The 24,753-nt window shown below is 51.4% G+C and overlaps 1 protein-coding gene across 4 annotated transcripts; it reads right to left on the bottom strand.

The window, feature by feature from the left end:
• Positions 1 to 2,718: 2,718 nt before the first annotated feature.
• PFAS (phosphoribosylformylglycinamidine synthase) lies at positions 2,719 to 21,879 on the bottom strand. 4 transcript variants are annotated; one of them, XM_041772217.1, is made up of 28 exons: positions 21,768 to 21,879; positions 20,214 to 20,392; positions 19,995 to 20,130; positions 19,435 to 19,540; positions 18,585 to 18,774; positions 18,371 to 18,476; positions 17,441 to 17,581; positions 17,197 to 17,321; positions 16,722 to 16,850; positions 15,956 to 16,087; positions 15,692 to 15,820; positions 10,200 to 10,273; positions 9,932 to 10,088; positions 9,580 to 9,641; positions 9,287 to 9,448; positions 8,694 to 8,819; positions 8,438 to 8,569; positions 7,977 to 8,207; positions 7,637 to 7,817; positions 7,262 to 7,345; positions 6,901 to 7,056; positions 6,566 to 6,685; positions 6,145 to 6,290; positions 5,812 to 6,019; positions 5,564 to 5,655; positions 5,369 to 5,483; positions 4,422 to 4,745; positions 2,719 to 4,338 (listed from the first exon to the last, which is right to left on the bottom strand). In XM_041772217.1, the coding sequence occupies exons 2-28, from the start codon at positions 20,353 to 20,355 to the stop codon at positions 4,028 to 4,030; spliced, it is 4,017 nt and encodes a 1,338-aa protein (XP_041628151.1). In that variant the 5' UTR covers positions 20,356 to 20,392; positions 21,768 to 21,879; the 3' UTR covers positions 2,719 to 4,027. The 4 variants fall into 4 exon arrangements, with proteins under 4 accessions (XP_041628151.1, XP_041628152.1, XP_041628150.1 ...); XM_041772218.1 differs by lacking the exon at positions 21,768 to 21,879 and adding an exon at positions 21,655 to 21,763; XM_041772216.1 differs by lacking the exon at positions 21,768 to 21,879 and having other exon boundaries at positions 20,214 to 21,759.
• Between the last annotated feature and the right edge of the window lie 2,874 nt (positions 21,880 to 24,753).

Below are 24,753 nucleotides of genomic sequence, written 5' to 3'. Positions count from 1 at the left end.
TTTAAGATTTTAAAAATAATCTCTGCACCCCATGTGTCGCTCAAACACACAACCCGGAGATCAAGAATCACATGCTCCACTGACTGAGCCAGCCAGGCGCCCCTAGGTGGCTTTTTTTAAGAGCTGTACCTCCTCCGTTCCTGGCATATTGTTATTGTTGCTCTACTGGAGGGCCCGCTTAAGGCCTTTGACCTCTAATTCCCATTCCCTGTTTCCCCCATAGGTGGGTTATGATAAATTTATGAGACAGTCTGCCCTTTGTCTGGCTTTCTCAGAGAAGGTGACAGGTTGGGATTTTGTCACATGGGGAATGATGAGAAGATACTCAGTCAACTTTTAGGGCATGGGATAAGTTCCACCTGGAAGTCGGATGTGTGGGGAAGAAAGATGTGGCTTGGGGAGGGGGGTGTTATTGAGCTGGAGGTCCTGATGACTGAGATCTCAGAGTCCTGAAGATGAAGAAACAAGATGCAAGGAAGGGAGGTTATAGTCACAGGCAGGGTGCTTGGATCAGTGAACTTGGAGGTGCAGCAGATGTGGGTGATGACAAAACCCAAGGGAGGTGGTTGGCCACGGTGAAATGTAGGAAGTCACTGGACAAAGGTCCAGAGCATTAAATGATTAAACGTGAATCCAGGACAATGGAAGGAATTGAGCAAGACTATGAACCAGGTACCAATGCCCTTGAAGAATAATGGGGAATTAGGAAGGGTGGCATAGGATAAGTTTTGGCTACAAGTGATAGAAAACAGCAGAGTAAAAAAAAAAAAGAAAAGAAAAGAAAAAAGAAAACAGCAGAGTAAGGCTAAACATGACAGAAGTTTGTCTCTCACACATAAGGCCTCCGAGGCTCATATGTAGTCTTCAGTGTCAAGAGACCCAGTCTCCTCCTGTCTCGTTACTCTGCACCACAGGATGCCAAGTCCAAAATCTGCCTCAAGGTCCAATATAAGGGCTGGAGTTCCAGCCATTACGTTTTCAATTCAGACAGCAGGAAGCAGGAACAGCTGAAGAGAAGCAGGCACCTTTCCCTTAAGAATACAGCCCTCCCTGTTAATGGGCAGCTGGGAGGCGGCATCTTTCTTTTGAGCACACACAACCCCTGCAAAAATACTTGAGGGTTGTATTTGTAGATGGGGAGTCAGATATCGGGGAACAACTGGCTGTCGCTTCCGCAGGGAATGATTGGGAAGCCAGCAGAGTACAAAGTAGGGGATGAAGGGGATATACAGAACAATGTGAGCTTAAAATGGGGCAAGATTTTCTTCAAAGGGGGTAGTAGAAAGGGACACCTGGGTGGCTCAGCAGTTGAGCATCTGCCTTTGGTTCAGGGCGTGATCCTGGGGTCCTGGGATTGAGTCCCACATCGGGCTCCCCACAGGGAGCCTGCTTCTCCCTCTGCCTGTGTCTCTCTCATGAGTAAATAAATAAAATCTTTTGGAAAAAATCCAATCAAGTACATTTGAAGATCTAATTGGCCTCATTCTTGAGATGAGCAAGGATCCACATAGCAGGTGAGGGGAGGAGAGGGCTCTGAGCAGTTGTGCAAGTGGAAAGGAGTCAGGGCAAGAAAGTGCCAAAGGCTGTCCCTGTCAAGGTCACTCTCTCTTAGGGGGAAGAACAGGGGGTCTCACCATGCACATCACAGCTTCCTTTGGAAGATGGAGAGGCCCATGTGGCACTCATTTGGTGCCCATTGGAAAACTCGACTAATAAGACTACATTTTGGGGGGCATGTGGGTGCCCACGGTCAGTTAAGAAGTCTTGACTCTTGGGCAGCCTGGGTGGCTCAGCGGTTTAGTGCCTCCTTCAGCCCGGGGCCTGATCCTGGAGACCCAGGATGGAGTCCCACGTGTCCCACGTCGGGCTCCCTGCATGGAGCCTGCTTTTCCCTCTGCCTGTGTCTCTGCCTCTCTCCCTCTGTCTCTCATGAATAAATAAAATCTTAAAAAAAAAAAAAAAAAGGCCTGACTCTTGGTTTGGGCTCAGGTCATGACCTTGGTCAGGGTCATGGGATCCAGCCCTGTGTTGGGTTCCCTGTTCAGTGCAGAGCCTGTTTCTCCTGCTCTCTTTGCCTGCTGCTCCTCCCCTGCCAGTGCTGTCAAATACAACTTTTTTTTTTTTTAATTTATTTATTTATTCATGAGACACAGAGGGAGAAGCAAGCTCCCTGCGGGGAGTTCGGTGCAGGGCTCGATCCCATGACCCAGGAGATTATGACTTGAGTTGAAACCAAGAGTCGGAGGCTCAACCTACTGAGCCACCCAGACGGCCCTTTTCCTTTTTTAAAGATTCTATTTATTTATTGACACACAGAGAGAGGCAGAGACACAGGCAGAGGGAGAGGGAGAAGCTCCATGCAGGGAGCCCCATGTGGAACTCGATCCCGAGTCTCCAGGATCACACCCCAGGCTGCTGGTGGCGCCAAACTGCTGGGCCACCGGGGCTGCCCGGCCCTTTTCCTTTTAATTACATAGTTTCCCAGAATCAGGGAGGAATGCTCAAATGCCAAAAATGACCCTTCTAGCCCCCCACTGGTCAGGGTAGGTCAGTTTGCAAAGCAATGAGAAAAAGGCCTGAAATGTTTTCCTTTGTAGCTATGATGTCACACTGCACCATCCCTATGACAGGATCCATCTCTTCTTGTGGCTATTCACTAGCCCCATCCCCACACCCCCACCAGGCCCGACATCCTCCAGGATCTGACTCCAGCCTCCATTCTCGGGGAAAGGTCTTTAATCAGGATGTTGAACTATAACATATAGGGGACAAACAGACCCTGCTGCACAAGTCACGAGGAAGTGCCTTCCACACATACTCTGTGAGCAAAGGATGCAACGGACGGTGCAGCCTGCAGGAAGGCAAGAAGCAGCTGTAGGAGTGAGTGGGCCTCTTAGCTCTGCCTTTAAGCCCTGTGACTCTAGGCAATTTATGCAACCTTTAGCCTTAATTCCTCCTTTGTTAAAAAAAAAAAAAAAAAAAAAGAGGGAGACATATCCACTATCTTGCTGAATTCTTATGAGAAATACTTTAGTTCATATGAAATGCCAAGCACATGCTCAGTTTATGGCAAGTGCAATATATAGCTATGGTTTTATTTTTATTTTTTTACGTTTACTTATTTAATCTCCACACCCACCATGGGTCTTAAACACACGACCCCTGAGATCAAGAGTCACATGCTCTTCAGACTAAATCAACCAGGCGCCCCTATAGCTATTATTTAAAATTCTATTAGATCATAAAATCCCTGGGGGCAGCGAAAGTGCTTGGCACAGTCACTGCCCCAAACATCAATGGGATCAGTGAATGAATTAATTAATTAATTAATTAATTAATGGAATGTATGAATGGATGAAGGAATGAAGGTTAAAGGTGTAATTCCAGGGAAGCAGGTGCTGACCATTTCTTTGGGAAAGGGAGCTGCCACATGGAGAAGCAAATACGGAGTTCCAAGCCTGGCACCAGGCCAGCTGGAGGACGCAGACGGAGACCTGCTCAGAGAAACTTCTGCCAACAACTGCTTGCACAGCACAGCACTACATTTTAAAAAGCAGCATCCAGAGAGCTTCTGCCATTTTTCTGAGGACACCCAGGTCCCAACTAGTGTGCTTCTGTACACCCCCAGCCCCTCAACCCTGGTTACGAGGAAGGGGCACATAAGAGGTCCCTCCGAGCCCAGAGAGTGACAGGAGGCACAATGTGGGAATCTCTGGGTGGAGTAGGGGTTGGGGGGACCACAGAACACTCTCCCGGCTGCACATCCTGACTTCCCAAGCACTGCTTCCCAGGCCCACAATCAGCAAACCCTGTCAGAGCAGAGGAACCGAAAACAGGTCCAATGTCGTAAGGCAAGAACAGGCAGATTTTAAAAATTAGCTGAGTTTTTTCTTGGCATTTAGGCCCTTTGTCCAAGGCATATTTGGAGATCGGGTGAGATGCTTCTGAATTTGAGGACAGGGAGGACAGAGGACCCTGGGCACAGGCCCTGGTCAGGCCCCAGAACCCCCTCCCACCCCCCACCTACTCAGCAGCCTCCTTTCCGGGTCCAGTCTCGAGCATTGATGAAGAGCTGGAGCCAGGGGGAGGTGGTCACAGAGTCAAACGGAGGAGGGCGCCACGCCCACTGCCAGGGCCTCACAGCCCGCTCAGGGTGAGGCATGACAGCCAGGTGGCGGCCATCAAGGGAGCAGACGCCGGCCACCCCTCCTGGAGACCCGTTGGGGTTCATGGGGTACTGTTCTGTGGGCTTCCCATTGTCGTCTGCCCAGTGCAGCGGAGCCAAGCCCCTGGCCTCAATCTGGGCTTGGAGCTCCGGAGAAGAAAACGCCATGTAACCTGCAGGGGGTGGGAGAGGAGGGAAGTGAGAGCCAAGCTCCCTTGTGCCCCAGCCCAGCCCCCCACCCCTCCCGGGGCCTCACCTTCCCCGTGAGCGCTCCACACGGGCAGCACGGCACCCTCCATCCCACGCAGCATCAGGGCCGGTCCGGGCCCCACCCGCACACTGGCCCAGCGAGATTCAAAGCGTCCAGACAGGTTGTGGCGCAGCACAAGGCCGGGCGGGGCTGGCCAGGAGTCCAGGCTGGTCTCCTTGGCCTCCTCGCTGGGGCTGCCTCCTACCCAGCCCAGCAGAGCCAGCAGCTGACAGCCATTACACACGCCCAGGCTAAAGGTGTCGGGCCGCTTCCGGAAGCGCCTCAGTTCGGCCCTGGCCACTGGGTGGAAGGTCACAGCAGCCGCCCACCCTGGGAGGGAACAGGGCCGTCAGGGTGCGGCTAGGGTCCAGGGCGATGGTCGCTTTTCTATGTTAGCATCACTGTTCCTCCCCTGTGTGACCCCTGGCACCCCCGAACACACATGCACACACACATACACAGGCGTGCACCCACACCTCCTTCAGGGCAAAAGCAAAGGGGAGAAACAGGTTTATGTGCTTTAATTAGATGTTGCCATTCCTGGGCCAGAGATGGCCCCGTAAGTCTTTTTGCCTGGCCAGCAGAGCATTCAACATCTTTTATTTAATTGCCTGTTTAAAGATCAGGTTTTATATAAAAATCTGTGTTTTGGAGCTTCTCCCATAAACTAGAAAGATCTGGACATGCTGAACCAGCTTTCCAATAGCACAATATGCTAGGGCTGCGTAGCTGCTGCCCCTTTAGTGGGGGCTGGTGTCATCCTGTGCCACCCAGCCACCCTGACCTGTGTAGGTTACCCACGGGCCTTCTGCTGGCATGTGGCCCCAAGTTAAAGAACTCACTGTTCCCAGCCCCAGAGAGGTGAGAGGTCAATTCTCAGTCAGGATGAAGGGAGCCAAGGCATCTCCGCAGGAATGTGCAGAGGAGGGAGCGGGCATGAGCCTGATGCTTACCTTTGGCAGAGCCCAGGACATCTGCGTAGCTGAAGCCGCCCACGAAGGCCACGCCACAGAACGTGTCCAGACCGATCGCCCCAGAGCAGAGGTCCTGCATGGTCACGTCCCACACCTGGCAGGACGGAGACAGGCAGTATGGGAGGACAAGGAGCCCAAGGCTCCGGCTCCAGCTCCACCAGCCGCCCTGCTCACCTCGAAGCCAGCCAAGTGGAAGGCATCGGCCATCTCCCGATCTCCGTTGCTGCCCTCCTCTCGCAAGATGGCAACTCGGGGCACTGGCCCACCTTGGGAGAGAAGGAGCATCTCTGGGCCAGGGGCTCCTTCCCTAACACCCCACCTTGGCCCCCCACACCTCTGGGCAGGTGCTAGCATGTAGGCCTTGAGTTCTACCCCCCACCGGCCCAGTGTTGGGGAGGCCCAGATGGCACACAGCCCCTCACCAGGCTCACGGGGCACGGAAGCTTTGGGGAAGGCTGAGGGCAGACAGTAGCGGGGCCCCATCCGCTCCCTCAGCCCCTGTTCTTCCTCGGCCACGCAGCGGGGCTCTGCCTGCAGCCGGTCCAGCTGGAAACTGGTCTCTTCCCAGACGGCTCGGAGCTGCCCAACAGGCTCCTCCAGGACCACGGCCCCGTTCACCGATACTCGCACCTAGAGGCCAGGGCACGTCACTCAGGATCAAGAGCACGGGGATCCTGCCCGGGCACCCCGCCCCCCCGGGGGCTGGCACAGGGGAGCCCCGGCCTCCCGACTGTGCACCACCTGCCCTTCCTCACCATGGCGTGGGGCCCAGCATCGCCCGTGGGGCCCAGCTCCATGCAGTGGAGGCCCGCAACCCGATAGCGTTTCAGCACCTGGGCCAGGTCAGACTCCTGCACCTCCAGCACCAGGCCCGGCTCCTCAGCAAACAGGACAGACAATGCTGGGAGAATGAAGGCATGAGGGTGACCAGGGTGCTACCGTTGGGGGACGGTTCAGGGCTCAGTGACTGAGGTGAGGGGAGGACAAGAGAGATGGACCAAGGATGTGGCCTCGGGGTCTGTCCCAGATGGGTGAGTCACCTGGCTCAGTAGTCAGAAAGGAGAGCCAAGGACTCAGGCGACAGGGTTGGGGATGCTTCATTTTTTCATAGGACATGGGGTTTACGGCGGGGGCAGGGGGGCAGCCCAGCCCGAGTCTAGACCCCCAGCAGCTCACCATCGACCCCAGGGGCAGGCACATGCACCTCTATCCCACAGTTCCCAGCAAAGGCCATCTCCAGCAGGCAGGTGATGAGACCCCCGTCACTGACATCATGGCCTGAGCAGAGGAGGCGGTCTGGAGGAAGGAGAAAAACGCTCAGCAGCCTTGGGATTCAAGCTAATGTCCTTCCACTCCTCTCTGGAAAGTAGGTAATGTGTGAGAACGTGGGCATGCTCAGAGAACTAGACAGGAGGGCCACGGATTCCTGCTGCCCCACCTGTACTTGCTGAGCCAGCGAGTGCCCACCACACACCAGTCATGTGCTCCATCTCCCCCAGGGCCTCACTCACCTCTCAGCAGCCCCTGGGTGACGCTAAAGGCACGCACCAAGTTCTCAGGGAGGTCCAGGTTGGGAGGCTGCTCGCCTAGCTGTGAGAAACACTGGGCCAGGGCCGTGCCCCCTAGCCGGTGTTGCCCAGGGCTCAGAGACACGTACAGCAAATGGCCTGAGGAGACGGGGCAGGGGTGAGGGAAGTGGAAGGCTCAGACTCCTCACCGTGCTCATGGATACTGAAGTCCTGGCATGTGGACAGACCCAAAGATACCTTCCCCCCAGGTCCCAGAGCCGAGGGGCCCAAATCTCTTAGGGCAGACTCCAAACAGAGGACCAGGCTCTAAATAAACAAAGCAGTGAGGAAGGAGCACCCATACCTCTCCCTCCAGGATGCTTGAGGTCTGGTGTCACAGTGGCTGTAATGTCTGGACAGACGGCATAGGCTGAAATGACCAGTGATCCTGCAGAGCAAGGAGTAAGAGTGGAGGCACCTGGGTGGTCCAGGTGGTTAAACTCTCAGTTTCAGCTCGCATCATGATCTCAAGGTTGTGAGATGGAGTGCTGGGTCAGGATCCACGCTCAGTGGGGAGTCTGCTCCCCACTCTCCTCCCCCTGCCCCTCCCCACGCTGTCACACTCTAAAATAAATGAACTTAAAAAAAAAAAAAAAAAAAGACAAGAAAGGAATAAGGGAGTGAGGTGCCAGCCGAGCCCCACAGGTCTGTCCCTCTCCCCATGACCCTCAGACCATACCAGGTGCCCGCACTGTCTCAGAGCCAACCCGGGCGGCCATGCTGAGAGAGTCCTTGCCACCATCCACCGCCACACCCAAGGCCGCCATCACTGCCACCATAGCCTCACAGGCGTCGGCCAGGGCCGCACCCTCTCCTGGGAGCTTGGCTGCCCACATCCAGTTCCCACTGCACTTCACGTCCTGGGAAGTGGCAGACACTGGGCATTAGGGAGAGAGGTGGAGAGGGTGGGGACAGAGGGGCCGGGAGGTCACGAGCATGAAGGGCAAGAGAAGGTGATGATGGATGCTGATGCCTCCCAACAGCCTGCATCTCCAGGGTGGAAGCTGCAGGGGACTCACCCGGAGGTCGGTGACCAGAGCAAATACCAGGTTGGTGAGGGCTTCAGCCACAGCCAGTCGGGCAGCAACCTTTGGGTCCAGCAGGCTTTTGACTGGCTGCTCTCCCAGAGCTGTGGCGGCTCCAACGAGCTCCTGGTGACTTAACGCCACAACTGCCACATCTGCCAGAGGGGTGTGCAGGGGTCCGACGCACTGCTGCTGTGCCACCAGGCCACCCACAGAGCGGTCCACCTGCAGAACCAGCGGGGGGTTGGCGAGAGGCCAAGGGATAGGGACACAGGGGACCTGCCTCACCCCCGAACATATATACAAGACTCAGAGAGTTGGAGCAGGGGACCTGGCCTTCAGGGTGGCTGCCCTGGCCCTGCCGCTTCTCCCTGGGGCCTGTGGAATTCCCCACAGCAATCCCAAAGAGCGGGAGGCCAGGGGTGGGTGGGCAGAGGGAAGGGTGCAGGGAGCACCTTGTTGGTGAGGTAGCGCTTGCTGGCCACAGCAGGCAGCCTCAGGACACGCTCCAGGGCCTGGCGCACTCGCAGACCTGGGGGCAAGGCCAGAGGCTTCAGCACGGGGTGACTCCTCTTGAGGAAGAACTCCTACAACACAGAAGGGGACCGGGGTGTGAGTACTTGCGGGAGCACCCAGCACAAGGTGACAACATGCGCCGGGCAAAAGGTGGTCTGAAGAGCTGGGGTAGAGGAGGGCCGCCCACCTACGTACCTTCCGAGGCATCTTGCCCAACACCCAATCCAGCTCCAGGTCCACGGGGGTTGGGGGAGACAAGAGGGAGGCATCCTCATGGCCATTTCTCCCAACAGGGTACTCCCGATCATCCACCAGAACTATCTATAGCAACAAAGCCAGAGGGAGGGAGATGGTGAGGCCCAGCACAGAATATTTCTAGAAAGCAGGGCACAGGGCAGCCCTGGTGGCACAGCGGTTTAGCGCCGCCTGCAGCCCAGGGTGTGATCCTGGAGACCGGGGATCAAGCCCCGCATTGGGCTTCCTGCATGGAGCCTGCTTCTCCCTCTGCCTGTGTCTCTGCTTCTCTCTCTCTCTCTCTCAAAAAAAAAAAGAAAAAGAAAAAGAAAAAGAAAAAAAGAAAGCAGGGCACAAGGGTGTGTTCTTGCCCCCACCCCCCCATTGCATCTCTGCCCCTGGCCACCCCCTACATGCTGTTCCCCAGTCTGTGTGCCACCCACCCCCATCCTCCTCATCCCTTTCCTGCGACGGCTCTCCCTCCCTCCAGCCCAGACTCGGGCAGTTCCACGTCCACCCACTGCCACTGCTGCAGGCTCCCTGGGCCAACTCACTCTCTTGTCCCCTGTAATGGTGCCCACAAAGCAAGTCGGGCAGCGTTCCCGGGCGCTGACACGGCTGAGAAAATCCCGGTCCAGGGGCCGCAGCAGAAGTGCGTTTGACTCCTGATACTCAGCCCCCCAGATTTCCAGGGCATTCAGGGTTGGATCCCCGAGCTGCATCCAGGAGGAAAAAGTGAAGGGTCAGTGGGCACTTGCCAGCCTCATGTCTTTGCAAGGAGTCGGGGGTTTAGGGGGAAGGTGGGGGCCGATGTGATGGGGGCCGGACCTCTGGGGACGAGGCCCACCTGGAAGCGGCTGGTGTAAATGACAGCTCCGGCGGGGTCACTCAGTTCCTTCAGGACGTTGCCTGATGGGAGGGCGTGAAGGAGAGGTGGTGACCTGGCTGTGGGCAGCACCCGGCAAACAAAGGAGCCCCTAATTCTGTGTGTCTTGTGTGCATTGCTGCCGCACGTTCATCACCTACCATCCTGCAGCAGGCTCCCACCACCCAATCCAAGCCTCTCCAGGAGGTATGGGGGGGTTGAGAATGGGATCCAGGGCTGGGCAGCTGGTTGCAGATCCCTGACACCTCCACCTCAGCCAAACCTGACAAGAGGCCAGGGAGGCCCGGTCCCATGCCCTGATTCCCTTCCTCACCGTTGCCACCAGCACCCTGGTCGTGGAGGCTGCAGATAGGGTTGCCCCTGGCAGCCTCCACACACGCCCGGATCACACGGTTCATCTTTTGTTCCATCTCTGGGTCTCCCCGCTGCACAGCCCCAAAGTCCAGGTCACTGATGTTGTCTCCCTGCACCTGGGGGAATGTATGGTACAGCTGGGCTGCTGGGGTCTGGGAGCTCATATCCCACCCAAGCATGAAGCCCGACAACGTCCTGGAGCCTGCACCTGAGCGAGTCCCACTCACTTGCACAGATGACGCAGCTCCACCGCCAACTCCAATTCTATAGACAGGACCCCCGACCTTTACAATGTCCATGCCTGAGAGGAAGGTAGGCATATAAATAAAGGATAAGGATTAAGGAAGCAGATATAAGGGGAGAGCAATCAGGTACTTGTACAAGTATCGCACTGTCTGGGTTATTACAGCTTTTAATCAGGTAAAGGTCAGACCCCTGACCTTTACAATGTCCATGCCTGAGAGGAAGGTAGGCAATAAATAAAGGATAAAGATTAAGGGAAGCGGATATATATATAAAAAAAAGGGGGGGGGGGAAGCAGATATAAGGGGAGAGCAATCAATATCACGAATGCATGTATTCTTTGGGTAAATACACTTCGAGGAATTTATACTCTGGATTTATTCACATAGGCACAAAATCACCTATGTTTAAAATGAAACATTGCAACATCATTTGTATTACGGATAGGAAATACTGTTGGCCCTTTAACAACATTGGGGTTAGGGGGTGCCGACCCACACAGTAAAAAATCTGCATGGGACAATCAAGTCCCCCCCTCCAAAAAGTCAACAACTAATAGCCTACTATTGACCAAAAGCTTTACCAATAATATAAATGGCTGATGAATACATATTCTGTATATTATATGTTTACTGTATTGTCACAGCAGGTCTTATACAATACTCTTACAATACAGCCAGACAATATTCACAAAATCAGAAAAAAATATTTAGAGGTCTGTACCGTATTTATAAAAAAAAAAAAAAAAATCATAAACAAGTAGACCTGCGTGGCTCAAACCCATGTTGTCCAAGGGTCAACTGTAATCTAAAGTGCTAATGAGGGAGAACAGATTCATAAATTATGGTATTTATCCATATACTGAAATATTATCCCACCCCCCAAAAAAGGAGGATCACATATGAATACGATTTTTTTTTTTTACGATTTTGTATGACATTTATCAATATGACATGATCTCCAAGATATATTGCTAAGTGAAAAGAGCAAGGTAGGGATCCTCGGGTGGCTCAAGTGGTTTAACGCCTGCCTTCGGCCTGGGGCCTGGTCCTGGAGTCCCAGGATCGAGTCCTGTATTGGGCTCCCTGAATGGAGCCTGCTTTTCCCTGTGCCTGTGTCTCTGTGTCTCTCATGAATAAATAAATAAAATCTTTAAAAGAAAAGAGCAAGGTACAGAATTATGCGGCAGAAATAAAACAAACCAGTAATAAATTTAACAGAAGTGCCAAACTTACACACTGCAACTATAACATCTGTTAGTAGACCTAAACAAATGGAAACAGATCCCATGTTGACAGAGCAAAAGGCTGAACAATGTTACTTACCATGGCCGTGCTCCCCAAATTGATCTGCAGAGTCAATACAATCCCTATCACAGCCTACCTGCCTTTTTCACAGAAATGGATCAGCTGATCCTAAAATTTATATGGAAATGTAAAAGACCTAGAATGGCCAAAACAATCTTGAAAAAGAACAAAATTGAAGGATTCGTATTTCCTGCTTTTATTTTTATTTTTAAAGATTTTATTTATTTGAGGGATGCCTAGGTGGCTCAGCGGTTGAGCGTCTGCCTTTGGCTCAGGGTGTGATCCCGGAGTCCCAGGATCAAGTCCCACATCAGGTTTCCTGCGTGGAGCCTGCTTCTCTCTCTGCCCCTCTCTCTCTCTCTCTCTCTCTCAAATAAATAAGACCTTTTTTTGGTTAAGGTTTTATTTATGTATTCATGAGTGACACAGAGAGAGAAAGAGAAAATACATGAGCAGGGGGAGAGACGGAGAAATTTTTTTGTTAAGATTTTATTTATGTATTCATGAGTAACAGAGAGAGAGAGAGAGAAAATACATGAGCAAGGGGAGAGACAGAGGGAGAAACAGACTCCTCGCTGAGCAGGGAGCCTGCCTTGGAGCTCCATCCCAGGACCCTGGGATCATGACCTGAGCCGAAGGCAGACGCTTAACCAAGAGCCCCCATGGTTCACCCAGGCGCTCATACTTCCTGTTTTTACTTATATTTATTTATTTATTTATTTATTTATTTATTTATTTATCTATCTATCTATCTATCTATCTATTTATTTATTATTTTTTAAAAGATTCTATTTATTTATTCATAAGAGACACACAAAGGGAGGGAGAGGGCAGCCCCAGCGGCGCAGCGGTTTAGCGCCGCCTACAGCCCAGGGCGTGATCGTAGAGACTCTGGATCAAGTCCCATGTCAGGCTCTCTGCATGGAGCCTGCTTGTCCACTCTGCCTGTGTCTCTGCCTCTCTCTCTCTCTCTCTGTGTCTCTATGAATAAATAAATAAAATCTTAAAAAAAAAAAAAAAGGGAGGGAGACACACAAGCAGAGGGAGAAGCAGGCTCCTTGCAGGGAGCCCGATAAGGAACTCAATTGTGGATCTCAGGATCATGCCATGCCCTGAGCCGAAGGTAGATGCTCAACAGCTGAGCCACCCAGGTGTCCCCACTTCCTGCTTTGAAAACGTACTACAAAGCTGTAATAACCCAGACGTGCGGTACTTGCACAAGAACAGGTAGGATAGATACATCAATCAATCTGACTGTTCGATACAACTGTGAATCAATAACAAACTATACATTTATGGCCAAGTGATTTTTGTTTCTTCTTTTAAGTAGGCTCTGCACCCAGCGTGGGGCTTGAACTCACAACCCCAAGATCAAGAGCTGTATGCTCTACTGACTGAACAAGCCAGAAACCTCTGGGCCATCAATTTTTGAAAAGTCGCAAGACCAATCAATAAGGTGCAGACCGTCTTTCTGAAACATGGCATTAGAACAATTGGATATCCACATATGAAAGAGAGAAGTTAGACTCTTACACCACATAAAAAGATCCATTCAAGATGTATCAGAAACCTAAATGTACGAGCTAAAAGCTATATTAATAGTATCATAAGAAAACATTGCTATAAATCTTGATGACCTTGGCTTAAGCAACGATTTTGTTAGCTAGGTCATCAAAACCATAGCAGCAGCAGCAGCAGACGTTATTGATAAACCTGACTTAACCAAAATTAAAACCATTTGTGCTTTCTTCGTAAGACACCATAAAGAAAGCAAAAAACCCACAGAACAAGAAAAAAGTATTTGCAAATCATGTATTTATCTGATGAGCATTTAGACCCTGATACATAAAACTCTTGTAACTCCACCAAAAAAGACAATTCAATTTAAAAATGAAAAAAGGCGGGGATCCCTGGGTGGCGCAGCGGTTTGGCGCCTGCCTTTGGCCCAGGGCGCCATCCTGGAGACCCAGGATCGAATCCCACGTCGGGCTCCCGGTGCATGGAGCCTGCTTCTCCCTCTGCCTATGTCTCTGCGTCTCCCTCTCTCTCTGTGACTATCATAAATAATAAAAAAATTTAAAAAGGGACACCTGGGTGGCTCAGCGGTTGAGTGTCTGCCTTCGGCTCAGGGTGTGATCCCGGGGTCCTGGGATCGAGTCCCACATCGGGCTCTCTGCAGGGTGCCTGCTTCTCCCTCTGCCTGTGTCTCTGCCTCTATCTCTCATGAACACATAAATAAAATCTTTTAAAAATAAAAATGAAAAAAAAAAGTCCAGGACGCCTGAGTGGCTCAGTGGTTGAGTGTCTGCCTTTGGCCCAGGTCGTGATCCTGGGTCCTTGGGATCGAGTCCTGCATTGGGCTCCCTGCAGGGACCCTGCTTCTCCCTCTGCCTATGTCTCTGCGTCTCTCCCATTCTGGGTCTCTCATGAATGAATAAATAAAATCTTGAAAATAAAAAAAAGAAAAAATCCAGAAAAAAAGACAAAGAATCCTGACAGACATATCACCAAAGAAAATCTATAAATGCATGTGAAAAGATGCTCAACATCATTAGTCATTAGCCAAATGCAAGTGAAAACCACACAAAATGCTACTTCATGCCGTAGGATGGCTAGAATCAGAGAGACTCTAGGTAACAAGAGCTGGTGAGGACACGGAGACATGAGAGCCCTCTTCCACTGCTGGGCGGGGGGGTGGGTGCAGAACAGTGCAGTACAACAATCTGGCAGTTTTTCAAAAAGCTGGACAGTTACTGTGTGACCCCCACCCCCGTAATTCCACTCCTACTTATATAGGCCAGCGATCAGAGAACATACAGGCACAGAAAAACATGTACATGTGTTTACAGCAGCATTATCTGCACTAGCTGAAAAGTAGAAGAGACCCACACGTCTACTAACTGATGAACGAATAAACACACGAGAGGTCTGTGTGATGGAGTATCATGTGGCCCTAAAAAGGAATAAGGTACTGACAGGTGCTCTGATACAGGTAATCTTAAAAATACTGTGCTAAGTGAAAGATGCCAGACACAAAAGGCCACATACTGTGTGATTCCATTTACGCGAAACATCCACAACAGGCAAATCCGCAGAGGCAGGAAGTACAAGAAGTAGATGAGTTGCTGCCAGAGAGAGGCGGAGGGAGGAAGTGACTGCTAACTGGTCCTGCGGTGATGATAGTGTTCTGGAATGAATAGTGCTCGAGGCACAGCTCTGTCCTTATGCTAAAAAGGCACTAACTTAAAAAAAAAAACAAAAAAAACAAAAAAAACCTGACGACTTGCACACTTTAAAAGGGTGAATTTTATGGTACACGGATTACATCTGAATAATGAGGGTTTTTTTTTAATATTTTATTTATTTATTCATGAGAGACACAGAGAGAGAGAGAGAGAGAGAGAGAGGGAGGCAGAGGCAGAAGCAGGCTCCATGCAGGAAGCCTGATGTGGGACTTGATCCCGGGTCTCTAAGATCACGCCTTGTGCCGAAGGCGGCACTAAACCACTGAGCACCTGGGCTGCCCTGAATAATGGGATTATTAAAAAGAAGCCTGCACATATGGCACTTGTAAAAAAAAAAAAGATGAATACTCATATATACATATGTGGGAGATGCAGGAAATACCTCGGTAAGGTACACCAGTCACTGGTTAAACATGGGTTATCTCTAGGAAGGGAAGCTGGGAAGTCAGGGGAAGGGCAGTTTTCACCGTGTAACCCTTTTTTTGCCTTTTCAATTCTGAGCCACATGATTGGGTCACCTCTTCAATAAATGCGACCTTGGCTCTTATCTTCACTCCAGCACACAATCACACCACGGGGCCTAAGAGATGTTTGCCCACCTGAGCTGAGCTGCAGGAAAGAAACCCCTGGCATATAGCAGGCCAAACACTGAACTGACAATGAACACTGGCTGGCTTGACTTAGCAGAGTGGGTACCTGTCATGCAGAAGGAAAGCAGGGCACACAGAAGGAACACAGATGGAGAGCCCTACTGGTATAAGGCCCTGGCCTGCCTTGAAAATCTGCATAGAGGCGGTGGGGAGACACACAAGGTGGGAGTTAAAAACCAATCCAGGAAGTAGCCTCTAAATTTCCCTCCAGCTGCTGCTGCTGTGCTGGGGACACAAAGCTGGCTGGGTATAGAGACAAGAAGTGAGCTCTTACCTGGCTCTGGGGGCTCCTTGTGCACATGCTCGGCTTCCATGGACCCGATGCCCCCACTGAACATGATGGGCTTGATCCACTCACGACGCTGGCCGTCTGGGAGCTGGAGTCCGAAGGAGCGGGCGAAGCCTAGAGCACGGACATGACAGGGAGAGGGAGCCAGAGTCCAGTCACCCCGTGCCCCCAGCGCTCACTCGATCATACACCTCCCGCCCACCGGATAACAGGATTAGGTGTCCGTTACCCCCACACCCCAAGCCTCACCGGCCAACACGGGCTCCCCAAACTTGTTGCCGTAATCAGAAGCCCCATTACTGGCCTCAATGGCAACCTCCAGGGGCCGGGCAAAGTTCTCAGGATACTGGAAGCTTGGATCCTCCCAAGCCAGATTATAACCTGGAAGGGAAGGAGAAAGTTGGCTGGAACATTAAGACAGAACACGGAGGAGCCAGACTCCTTCCAAAGAAGGAGTCTAAGTCAGCCACCAAGGACACCCTTGCAGGTAGAATGTCCAACTTTAGGAAGTCCCACTGCAGGAAAATGTAGAGCCTACAATAAAGCACCGATCTGGGTCCCCACCTCCCACACCAGCCCCTGCGAGTCTTAGGATCATCTTAGGATCAGAGGTGGGGGGGGGGGTTGTTTTGTTTTGAGTCCCCCTCCCCCACATCAGGCTCCCTGTGGGGAGCCTGCTTCTCCATCTGTGTCTCTGCCTCTCTCTCTCTCTCTCTCTCATGAATAAATAAATAAATCCTAAAGAAATTAGACTTTGGAGGCAGGTGATAGTCACGAGACTGACCCAGTATGTTTCCTTGCTGAGCAGATGCTAGTTCATAAAGAAAATGGCAGTTCTGCAAAGCCTGTCTGACTTGGGTTTCTCCTGGCCTGGAATCATGGCCACAGTTGGTGACCGGCCAGTTACTCTAGAGCCCTGCCTCCCAAGAAGAGGCAACCGAGATGACCTAGGAGATAGAAGTGTTCCGTGCCCGCCAGGACAAGGAAGAGATGGTAGAGAGGAACGAGGTGGGACCTGGGATGTGCAGGTTTCCAAAGCAATAGCCAGCAGTGCCAGCCACCACGTGGGCCCCTCGGCCCGTGCACTGGACATCTCGGATCCGGCCCCCTGTGCCTGTGGTCGCACCACTGAAGGGGGCTACTCCTGTAAAGAGATGGGGAAGAGGTATGGGTACCAAAGAGATGAACCCCAGCTCTGACCACCCCATTAAAAATCAGGACAGGGCGCCTGTGTGGCACAGGTGGCCAAGCACCTGACTGTTGCTCTCTGCTCAGGTCTTGATCTCAGGGTGGGAAGTATAACCCCCACGTTGGGTCCCGCGTTGGGCTCCACATTGGGCCCCATGTTGGGCTCCACATTGGGCGTGGAGCCTACTTTAAGAAAAACTCAGGACAAGCAGCTTACCTCATTGTTTCTCCCAGGCCCTACCCAGAAGACCTTCACTCCACCCCACACTCTATCTCTCTATCCATCCCCCGGACCAGCTCACCTGTGGGGAAGTTGTGGGTCTCTGCTGTGAAGACTACGTGTCTCAGTGCCCGGTGCGGCTGGAAGCAGCTTGGCTGAGTGGGGTCTTCGGGCCTTAGGAATTGGACTTCCTTCCCCTGGATTGCGCTGTGGACACACTGGTTCTGGAACCTGCGTCCTTCCTGGGGCCTGCGTTTGCCCCATCAGGGCCTGGAGCCCTCCCCTCCCCCATGTCTGAGGTCACCCTGGCCTGGGGCACAGCCCACCTGCTGTTGTCACAGAACTTGAGGACATTGTTGGGGTTCGAGGATGCCTGGGTACTCATGATGGACTCAAACAGGGAGTGTGCCAACTCCTGACCATCCATGTGAAGCTGCCCCTTGAAGAACCAGTGTCGGCTGTGCTCGCTGCAGGGGTGACACGGGAAGGAAGGTCAGGCAGAAAGCTGGGTCACTTCTCACGCCATGCCGTGTCTTCTCAGCAACTGGCCATAGTTACAACTGACTGTTTTGTTTATAAATTTTTTCTCTTTCCTAGTGTCGTTCAACCTGTGACACTTCTTCAGTCTTTATAATCTTGATGCTTTTTAAAATTTTAAAAAAGATTTTATTTATTTGAGGGGGGGGGGGAGAGGAGGGAGAGAGAGAGGATGTACAGCTAGGGGGAGGGGCAGAGGAAGGGAGAGAAGCAGACTCCCCGCTGAGTAGGGAGCCCTAGTGCTACCTCTTAGTTAGATAGGTCAAAATAGATCCCCAAAAACCATAATCTTCAAACGTTCTTTCACTGGATTGTTCAGATGCAAAGTGAATATGAAATCAAGATCTAGGGGCGCCTGGGTGGCTCAGTTGGTGAAGCGTTGGCCTTCGGCACAGGTCATGATCTCGGGGTCTTGGGATCGAGACCCACATTGGGCTCCCTGCTCAGCGGGGACTCTGCTTCTCCCTCTCCCTCTGCAGAGCCCCCTGCTTATGTTTGCTCTCTCTGTCAAATAAATATAATCTTAAAAAAAAATGAAATCAAGATCTGGGTATAGACCACTGGATGGATGAGGAGCCTGGGCCTTCAAATAGACTCGGGGGCACCCCTGAGCCAAAAGAAGAGCCATGAAGGCAAGTGCCAGTGCTCTTCCCTTCCAACCTCCATGGGCTCAGACTTCAGAAAGTCCCCATTTCCGTGCCACCCCAACCCCACCCTACCTATTGGACTGAGCCAAGTCAAAAGCCTCCACAGTGCTTGGGTTCCTCTGTAGCTCCTGGAAGCGTTTGGTATAGAAATCTAGGTCCCAGGAGTCTAGGGCCAGGCCTAGGAGACAACCCAGAAGAGCTGGCTGCAGGACTCTGGCATCAGGTCCTGGGTCTTGGCACCCCAACTGGCCTCGCCTGGGCCTTCCTCCCAGTCACCCCTGCTCACCTAGCTCCTGGTTGGCTTTCTCCAGGGCACACCGGCCCTCAGCCAGGATGTTGATATGGCCATTGAGAGGTGTGGAAATGCTCCCGAGGGAGAAGCTCTGGATGGGATGGGGGAAGTGCTGCTCTGTCATCCGATCATGCAGGGTAGCCAGAGCGATGGTCTCCATCTCCGCTGACGGGGGGTGGGCAAACTAGGTGCAAACACACACAGAGGGCAGGAGGTGGAGAGCCGAACACTAGACAAAACGGTGCATCCTTTGTCCTCCGAATCACACAGGACCTGCCCATGGCTAATCAGCATGGTGCCCATGTGCTGATTAGAAAGATGCATCCCGGGACGCCTGGGTGGCTTAGCGGTTGAGCATCTGCCTTCAGCTCAGGGCATGATCCAGGAATGCCTGAATCGAGCCCCACATTGGGCTCCCTGTGTGGAGCCTGCTTCACCCTCTCCCTATCTCGTGAATCTCTGCCTCTCTTGTGAATAAATAAAATCTTTGAAAGAAAGAAAGAAAGAAAGAAAGAAAGAAAGAAAGAAAGAAAGAAAGAAAGAAAAAGAAAGAAAGAAAGAAAGAAAGAAAGAAAGAAAGAAAGAAAGAAAGAAAGAAAGAAAGGCACGTCCCACTTCCCTTCCAGGCACAAGTCCATGTAAGGAAGCAGATTAGCAAAGGGAGCACGGGCTGGAGTCCCTTCCCACTCAGTCCTCGCCCAGGCAGTCTTAGGCATGGACAATCTGCACAGGATAGGCCTAAAGCCAAGAGCTCCTCCCCGTTTCTCTCACGTTCAGGACCTTATCTCTTTATCTCCTGCCTAGCTCCTCTTCCCTCATTGCCACAGAGAGCCCAATGCCTCACCGAGAGCAAGTAGCGCCGGGTAGTCTCCACACGATCCACAGCCCCCAGCCCAGCAGCCCAGCACACTGACACGACGTTGGTGGATGCTGGCGTGGAGAAGTTCAGCCTGAGAGGTGGGCCATATGGTTAGGACCTGAGAGCCCCACCGAGATGATGGATCCTGCCTACTGCTGTCCCACTCACCTCTCACCTCTATCTCCCTCACCACTGGCCTCTAGCCACAGACCTGAGCACCGAGAAATCTGCTTTTGAGGGTCACTCAAATCAAAGCGGACCTGCTTTCCAATATAAAATGCTTTGATTTCTACTCAGAATGCAATCTCTTTTACTTCCAGAACATGCCTGGTAGCTGGCTGAGTCTTTCAAAGACATCTTCCCAAATAGGGAAGCCATGTGCATGGCTTTCTAAGCAGGGAGTAGGATGGAGCGAAGAAAAAACAAGTCTTACCAAAGGTCACAGTAAAAGAAAGAAGAATGGAAGTGGAAGGATGGGCAGCGGGTTTGGAAGGGAGCTTTGCCTGAGAACATGGAAAGCATTTACCCTGGGCTGAGACACTCGCCTGGGCCCAACCTCCAGCAGCAGGTCACTAGAGTCGGGATGGAGCCAAGACTCCTGAGCAACATCACCCAGTAACAAGGGGCAACCAAAAAGCCACATCAGCTTCTTCATCTCTTCAGCGTTTGGGAGGGACTTGGCTGCAGGGAAGACAGGACAGGGACATCTCAAGACACTGCCTGGCCAGGCACACCTCCCTGCAAAATCCAATACTTGGCCCAACCTGTCCAGTTCACATTGTAGCACAACTCTGTCTTGACAGACTGCAGTGCTGGCAGCTTCCCTTGGAGCTTCCTTTGAGTGTGTCCCGAAGCAGCCCTCTCATGGCCAGAGGGATGGACATAGAAGTGAAGAACAGAGGTCATCGCTGGAGTTGTCCGTTGTGGGAAATGACTTAGGTCCCTGAAAAGTAATCAGCTACAACTTGTCAAACTGATTTCAGATTTCAAAGACAGCTGAGGCTCTGGATGCGTTAGGGATGGGGGTACGGGAAATAGGGGCATTCGGAGAGACAAGATACTCTGAAAAATGGAAGCTTGGGGGGGTCTTCATCCTGCAAAACATGGGAAGAGGGTAAACAGGTACACCCTTGACACGTGATCCTTGAGCACTCCCACTCTGCCAGGCCCCAGGCAAGGTCTCAGGAACATGGCTGTGAAGACAAAAACCACTTCTGCCTTCAAACAGCTTACATTCTATTGACGGAGACTGGCAAGCACCCAAACATTTCCAGTCTAGGGTGGTTAAGGCCAAGAGACTGTGGCTGCCAACCCAGCACTTGATTTGTTAGGGAAGACTTTCTGGAAAAAAATAGCATATAAGTGTAAACCTAGGATGAGCTAGACTGGGCCCAGTTGGTGGAGTCAGAAGACACCATCTCCTGGTATGCCTCTACCTTCTGACTTCCCTCTCAGGTACCTGCTGTGGACCTGTCCTTCACTCTCTCCTGTCTACATGCTCTTCCGAAGTGACTTCATCCACACTTGTGGCTTTATTATTTTTTTTTTAAGATTTTATTATTCATGACAGAGAGAGAGAGAGAGAGGCAGAGACACAGATAAGAGAGAGAAGCAGGCTCCCTAGAGGAGCCCGATGCAGGACTGGATCCCAGGACACCAGGATCACACCCTGAGCTGAAGGTAGATGTTCAACCACTGAGCCACCCAGACGCCCCTAATTTTATTTTTGTCTTTCTAGTACCTGACATTTCAATTTATTTAAAATTCTACCTTCTCCACTAGAACCAAACCCCCACGTGGGCATGGGCTGTAGCTATTTTATCTCCACTGGATTGCCAACAATAGGTGGAGCTCTTGACTTTTGATGCTCCTGCTCACTCAGGCTGGAGTCCTCCCTTGCTCATTCTGATTGCCCTTTATAAGGCTAGGCCACCTACCTACGCCTCTCTTTATATCCTAACTGCCACGGGATTGCTTCCGTCTATACGGGCTCCAAGAGCGCGCAAGGGCAGGGCTGTGTCTATCAGGGCCGCACCCCCAACGACGAGCAGGACACAAGCGAGGCAGTCGGCGGGCTTTTTGTGTGTGGGAGGAACCGCGCAAGAGGAGGAGACTTAACGTAGGGGTGCGGGGGGGGGGTGCTCCCCTGCCATGCGTCTGCCGATGGCGCGCAAGGCCACACGGCAGGGACCCAGCTGGACGCACCTCGGCCTGCCCGGGACACACAAGTGGCCGGGATCAGGCGTGGGGGTGGTGAGAGAAAAGGATGTAGCAAGCAGGGGTGCGGGAGCAGGGCTGCGGGCGCCAGTAATACGCACGTGTGGAAGGCAGTAATGGCCACAGGTCACTGCGTAGCGTACCTCCGCGCCGGCGATGCGTCATCCAACGGAGTCCTGGGAGGAGGCGGGGCCTCGTGGCGCCCCGCCCACTTCCGCCCGCCACCGCGCAGGCGGGCGGGGGTTCGCAGGCCAGGACAGCGCGGGTGGCCTAGCTCAGAAATTAAATCTCGGGAGTTTGCCGTTTTGTGTCCTCCTATCCCTGGTCCCCGTGCAAACCTTGATGGAGGCAGACACTTGTAATGCAGGAAACGGAATGAGAAGCTTCCTTTTTGTCCAGAACTCAGTTTCCCTCTCCCTCCTACTTCTGCTCCCTTCCACTTTTTTGTTTTCTCCATGGATGCATTTTTTTTCTTTTTAAGATTTTGTTTATTTATTTATGAGACACAGAGAGGCAGAGAGAGAAGCAGGCTCCCAGGACCCTGGGATCACACCGTGACCTGAAGGGAGACGCTCAACCACTGACCCGCCCAGACATCCTGGGATGCATTATTTTTTAACCGGTAGCAGAGTGGGAGGCTTGCATTTTCAATGTTCACGTTCTAGCTCCGGTAACGATTAAACAATGGTTAAACAATGGCAGGAGCATCCATTAAGGCACGTGACCAGTTCGCGTTGTTGGATCTTTTCAGAAACCCTGTGTAACAGATGTGAGAGCTGGGGCGGAGTGCCCTGACTTGTTTCCTAGGATTTTGTAACTCAGACACTTAGTCCTTTCTGCCCAGATACGCATTTTTTTGGTGCATTTTCAAAACCCTCAATGATACGTAAATACGATGGTTTGTATGCGTCAGGATCCCATCAGAAAGCAGATGGCACAATCAAGAAGGTTTAATCAAGAATTAGGTAGAGTATATTTATGGAGATACGGGCAGGATTTAAGAGAACAGGGGCACCTGGGTGGCTCAGACCCTTTGTTTAGGATCATGATCTCAGGGTCCTGGAATCTAGCCCCATGTCCGTATCCCCCCTAACAGTGGGGATTCTGCTGTTTTCTCCCCCTCTCCTATCCTCTTGTGCAGGCTCTCTCTCTGAAATAAACAAAATATTAAAAAAAAAAAAAAGGGTTAAGGGAACAAATTACAGTGGGGGAACCCAGAGCATAGCAATGGCAGAAAGTAGAAAGTTCTTACCACCTGCACACTTAAAGGGACAAAAGGAGGTACTAGTGCTGCTATTCAGCTGCCACAGAGGTGGAGCTGAAGTGGGAAACAAACAAACAAAAATAATAATTAAATTTCCTTACTACCTACTACCCACTGACAAGTCCTCAAAACAGGCAGATTGGAGATGACTGGGTGGCTCAGCAGTTGAGCAGCTGCCTTTGGCTCAGGGCGGGATCCCCAGGGTCCTGGAGTCAAGTCCCCCATCGGGCTCCCTGCATGAGAACCTGGTTCTCCTGCCTGTGTCTCTGCCTCTCTCTGTGCCTCTTATGAATAAATAAATAAAAATCTTTTTAAAATTTAAAAATAAATCATGCCAGTGACGGGGTAGATATCCAGTACAGCTTTCTTTGATCACTGTAGCTTAAATTCAACACTCCCTCCTATGAACTATCAAAAGTAAATTCGAGGAGTGGTGCCTGGTTGGCTCAATTAAACGGCTGCCTCCAACTTGAGTCATGATCCCTGGTCCTGGGAGTGAGCCCATGTTGGGCTCCTCAGTGGGGAGTCTGCTTCTCCCTCCCCCTCCTTGTGCTCTCTTTCTCTGAAATAAATAAAATCTTTTTTTTAAAAAAAGGTAGATCCCAGGATATAGGGCACATCTTCATGGATTTGGTAAATGAAAGCAGTCTTCTGAGTCGAGAAAAGCAAAAGTAATGATTAGGTTTGGGACCTTAGGCTTTGACAAGGGCGATCTTTTGGAGAATTTGTTGTTTTGGTGGAAAGGGAAGAAACATCTCTGATGTCATCATAGGAAACAACTGCAAAGATTCACTTCATAAAGAATATGAAACCACAGTGCACTGCATAACTAGTTCATGCAATGAGAAACAGAGAGCTTACATCGAATGCGTCATTGAATTAATGGATACCATAACTTGTAGAATTAAAGTCTTTATTTCCTCTTAAATGATACCTAGAGATTCTTATTATCTACAATGTTTATATTTACTATATTTTGCTTATCTTGTCCCCAAAACAATTTGAAGCAGCTATAAGTTTAAAATAATTTAAAATACCCCTCTTTCACTTTCCCTTATTTTATCTTATTAAAGATTTTATTTACTTATTCATGATAGACACAGAGAGAGAGGGGGGCAGAAACACAGGTAGAGGGAGAAGCAGGCTCCATGCCAGGAGCCTGACGTGGGACTTGATTCCGGGACTCCAGGATCACGCCCTGGGCCAAAGACAGGCGCTAAACCACTGAGCCACCCAGGGATTTCCCCCCCCCCCCCATTTTATTTTTTAAGATTTGATTTATTCATAAGAGACACACAGAGAAAGAGAGGCAGAGACATAGGCAAAGGGAGAAGCAGGCTCCAGGCAGGGAGCCCGATGTGGGATTTGATCCTAGGACTCCAGGATCATGACCCGAGCTGAAGGCAGATGCTTAACCACTGAGCCACCCAGGCATCCCTTTAGTTTACTTTCTTAAGGATTTTTCAAATTATTTGACAGAGAGAGAGAGAGAGAGCACAAGCAGGGTGAGTGGCTGGCAGAGGATGGGGGAGAAGCAGGATCATGACCTAAGCTGAAGGCAGATGCTTAACCAACTGAGCTACCCAGGCACCGGACCTTATTTTATTTTTAGACTTATTTGAGAAAGAGTGAGAGAGAGAGAGCATGAGCTGGGGGAGGGCAGAGGGAAACAGAGAAGCAGGCTCCGTGTTGAGCAGGGCTCCCGCCCAACATGGGGTTTGATCCCAGGACCCTAAGATCATTACATGAACTGAAGGCAAATGCTTAACAGACTGAGACACCCAGGCGCCCCCAAATTTTATTTTTTTAATCTAAGTATAGTT

The sequence above is a fragment of the Vulpes lagopus genome, chromosome 10, assembly GCF_018345385.1.
Source record: "Vulpes lagopus strain Blue_001 chromosome 10, ASM1834538v1, whole genome shotgun sequence".
Taxonomy (NCBI): domain Eukaryota; kingdom Metazoa; phylum Chordata; class Mammalia; order Carnivora; family Canidae; genus Vulpes; species Vulpes lagopus.
The sequence above is the reverse complement of the archived record's forward strand: the minus strand, read 5'-3'. Positions and strand labels throughout refer to the sequence as shown.

Excerpts from the sequence above, each read along its gene's own strand:
- PFAS (XM_041772217.1), bottom strand. The coding sequence starts at position 20,355 with ATGACCTCTGTTCTTCACTTCTATGTCCATCCCTCTGGCCATGAGAGG. Across the intron at positions 17,582-18,370 it reads GACTTGGCTCAGTCCAATAG|CGAGCACAGCCGACACTGGT; the intron begins GTAGGGTGGGGT and ends TCACCCCTGCAG. Across the intron at positions 16,088-16,721 it reads TGGAAACCTGCACATCCCAG|GTTATAATCTGGCTTGGGAG; the intron begins GTCCCACCTCGT and ends CTTCCCTTCCAG.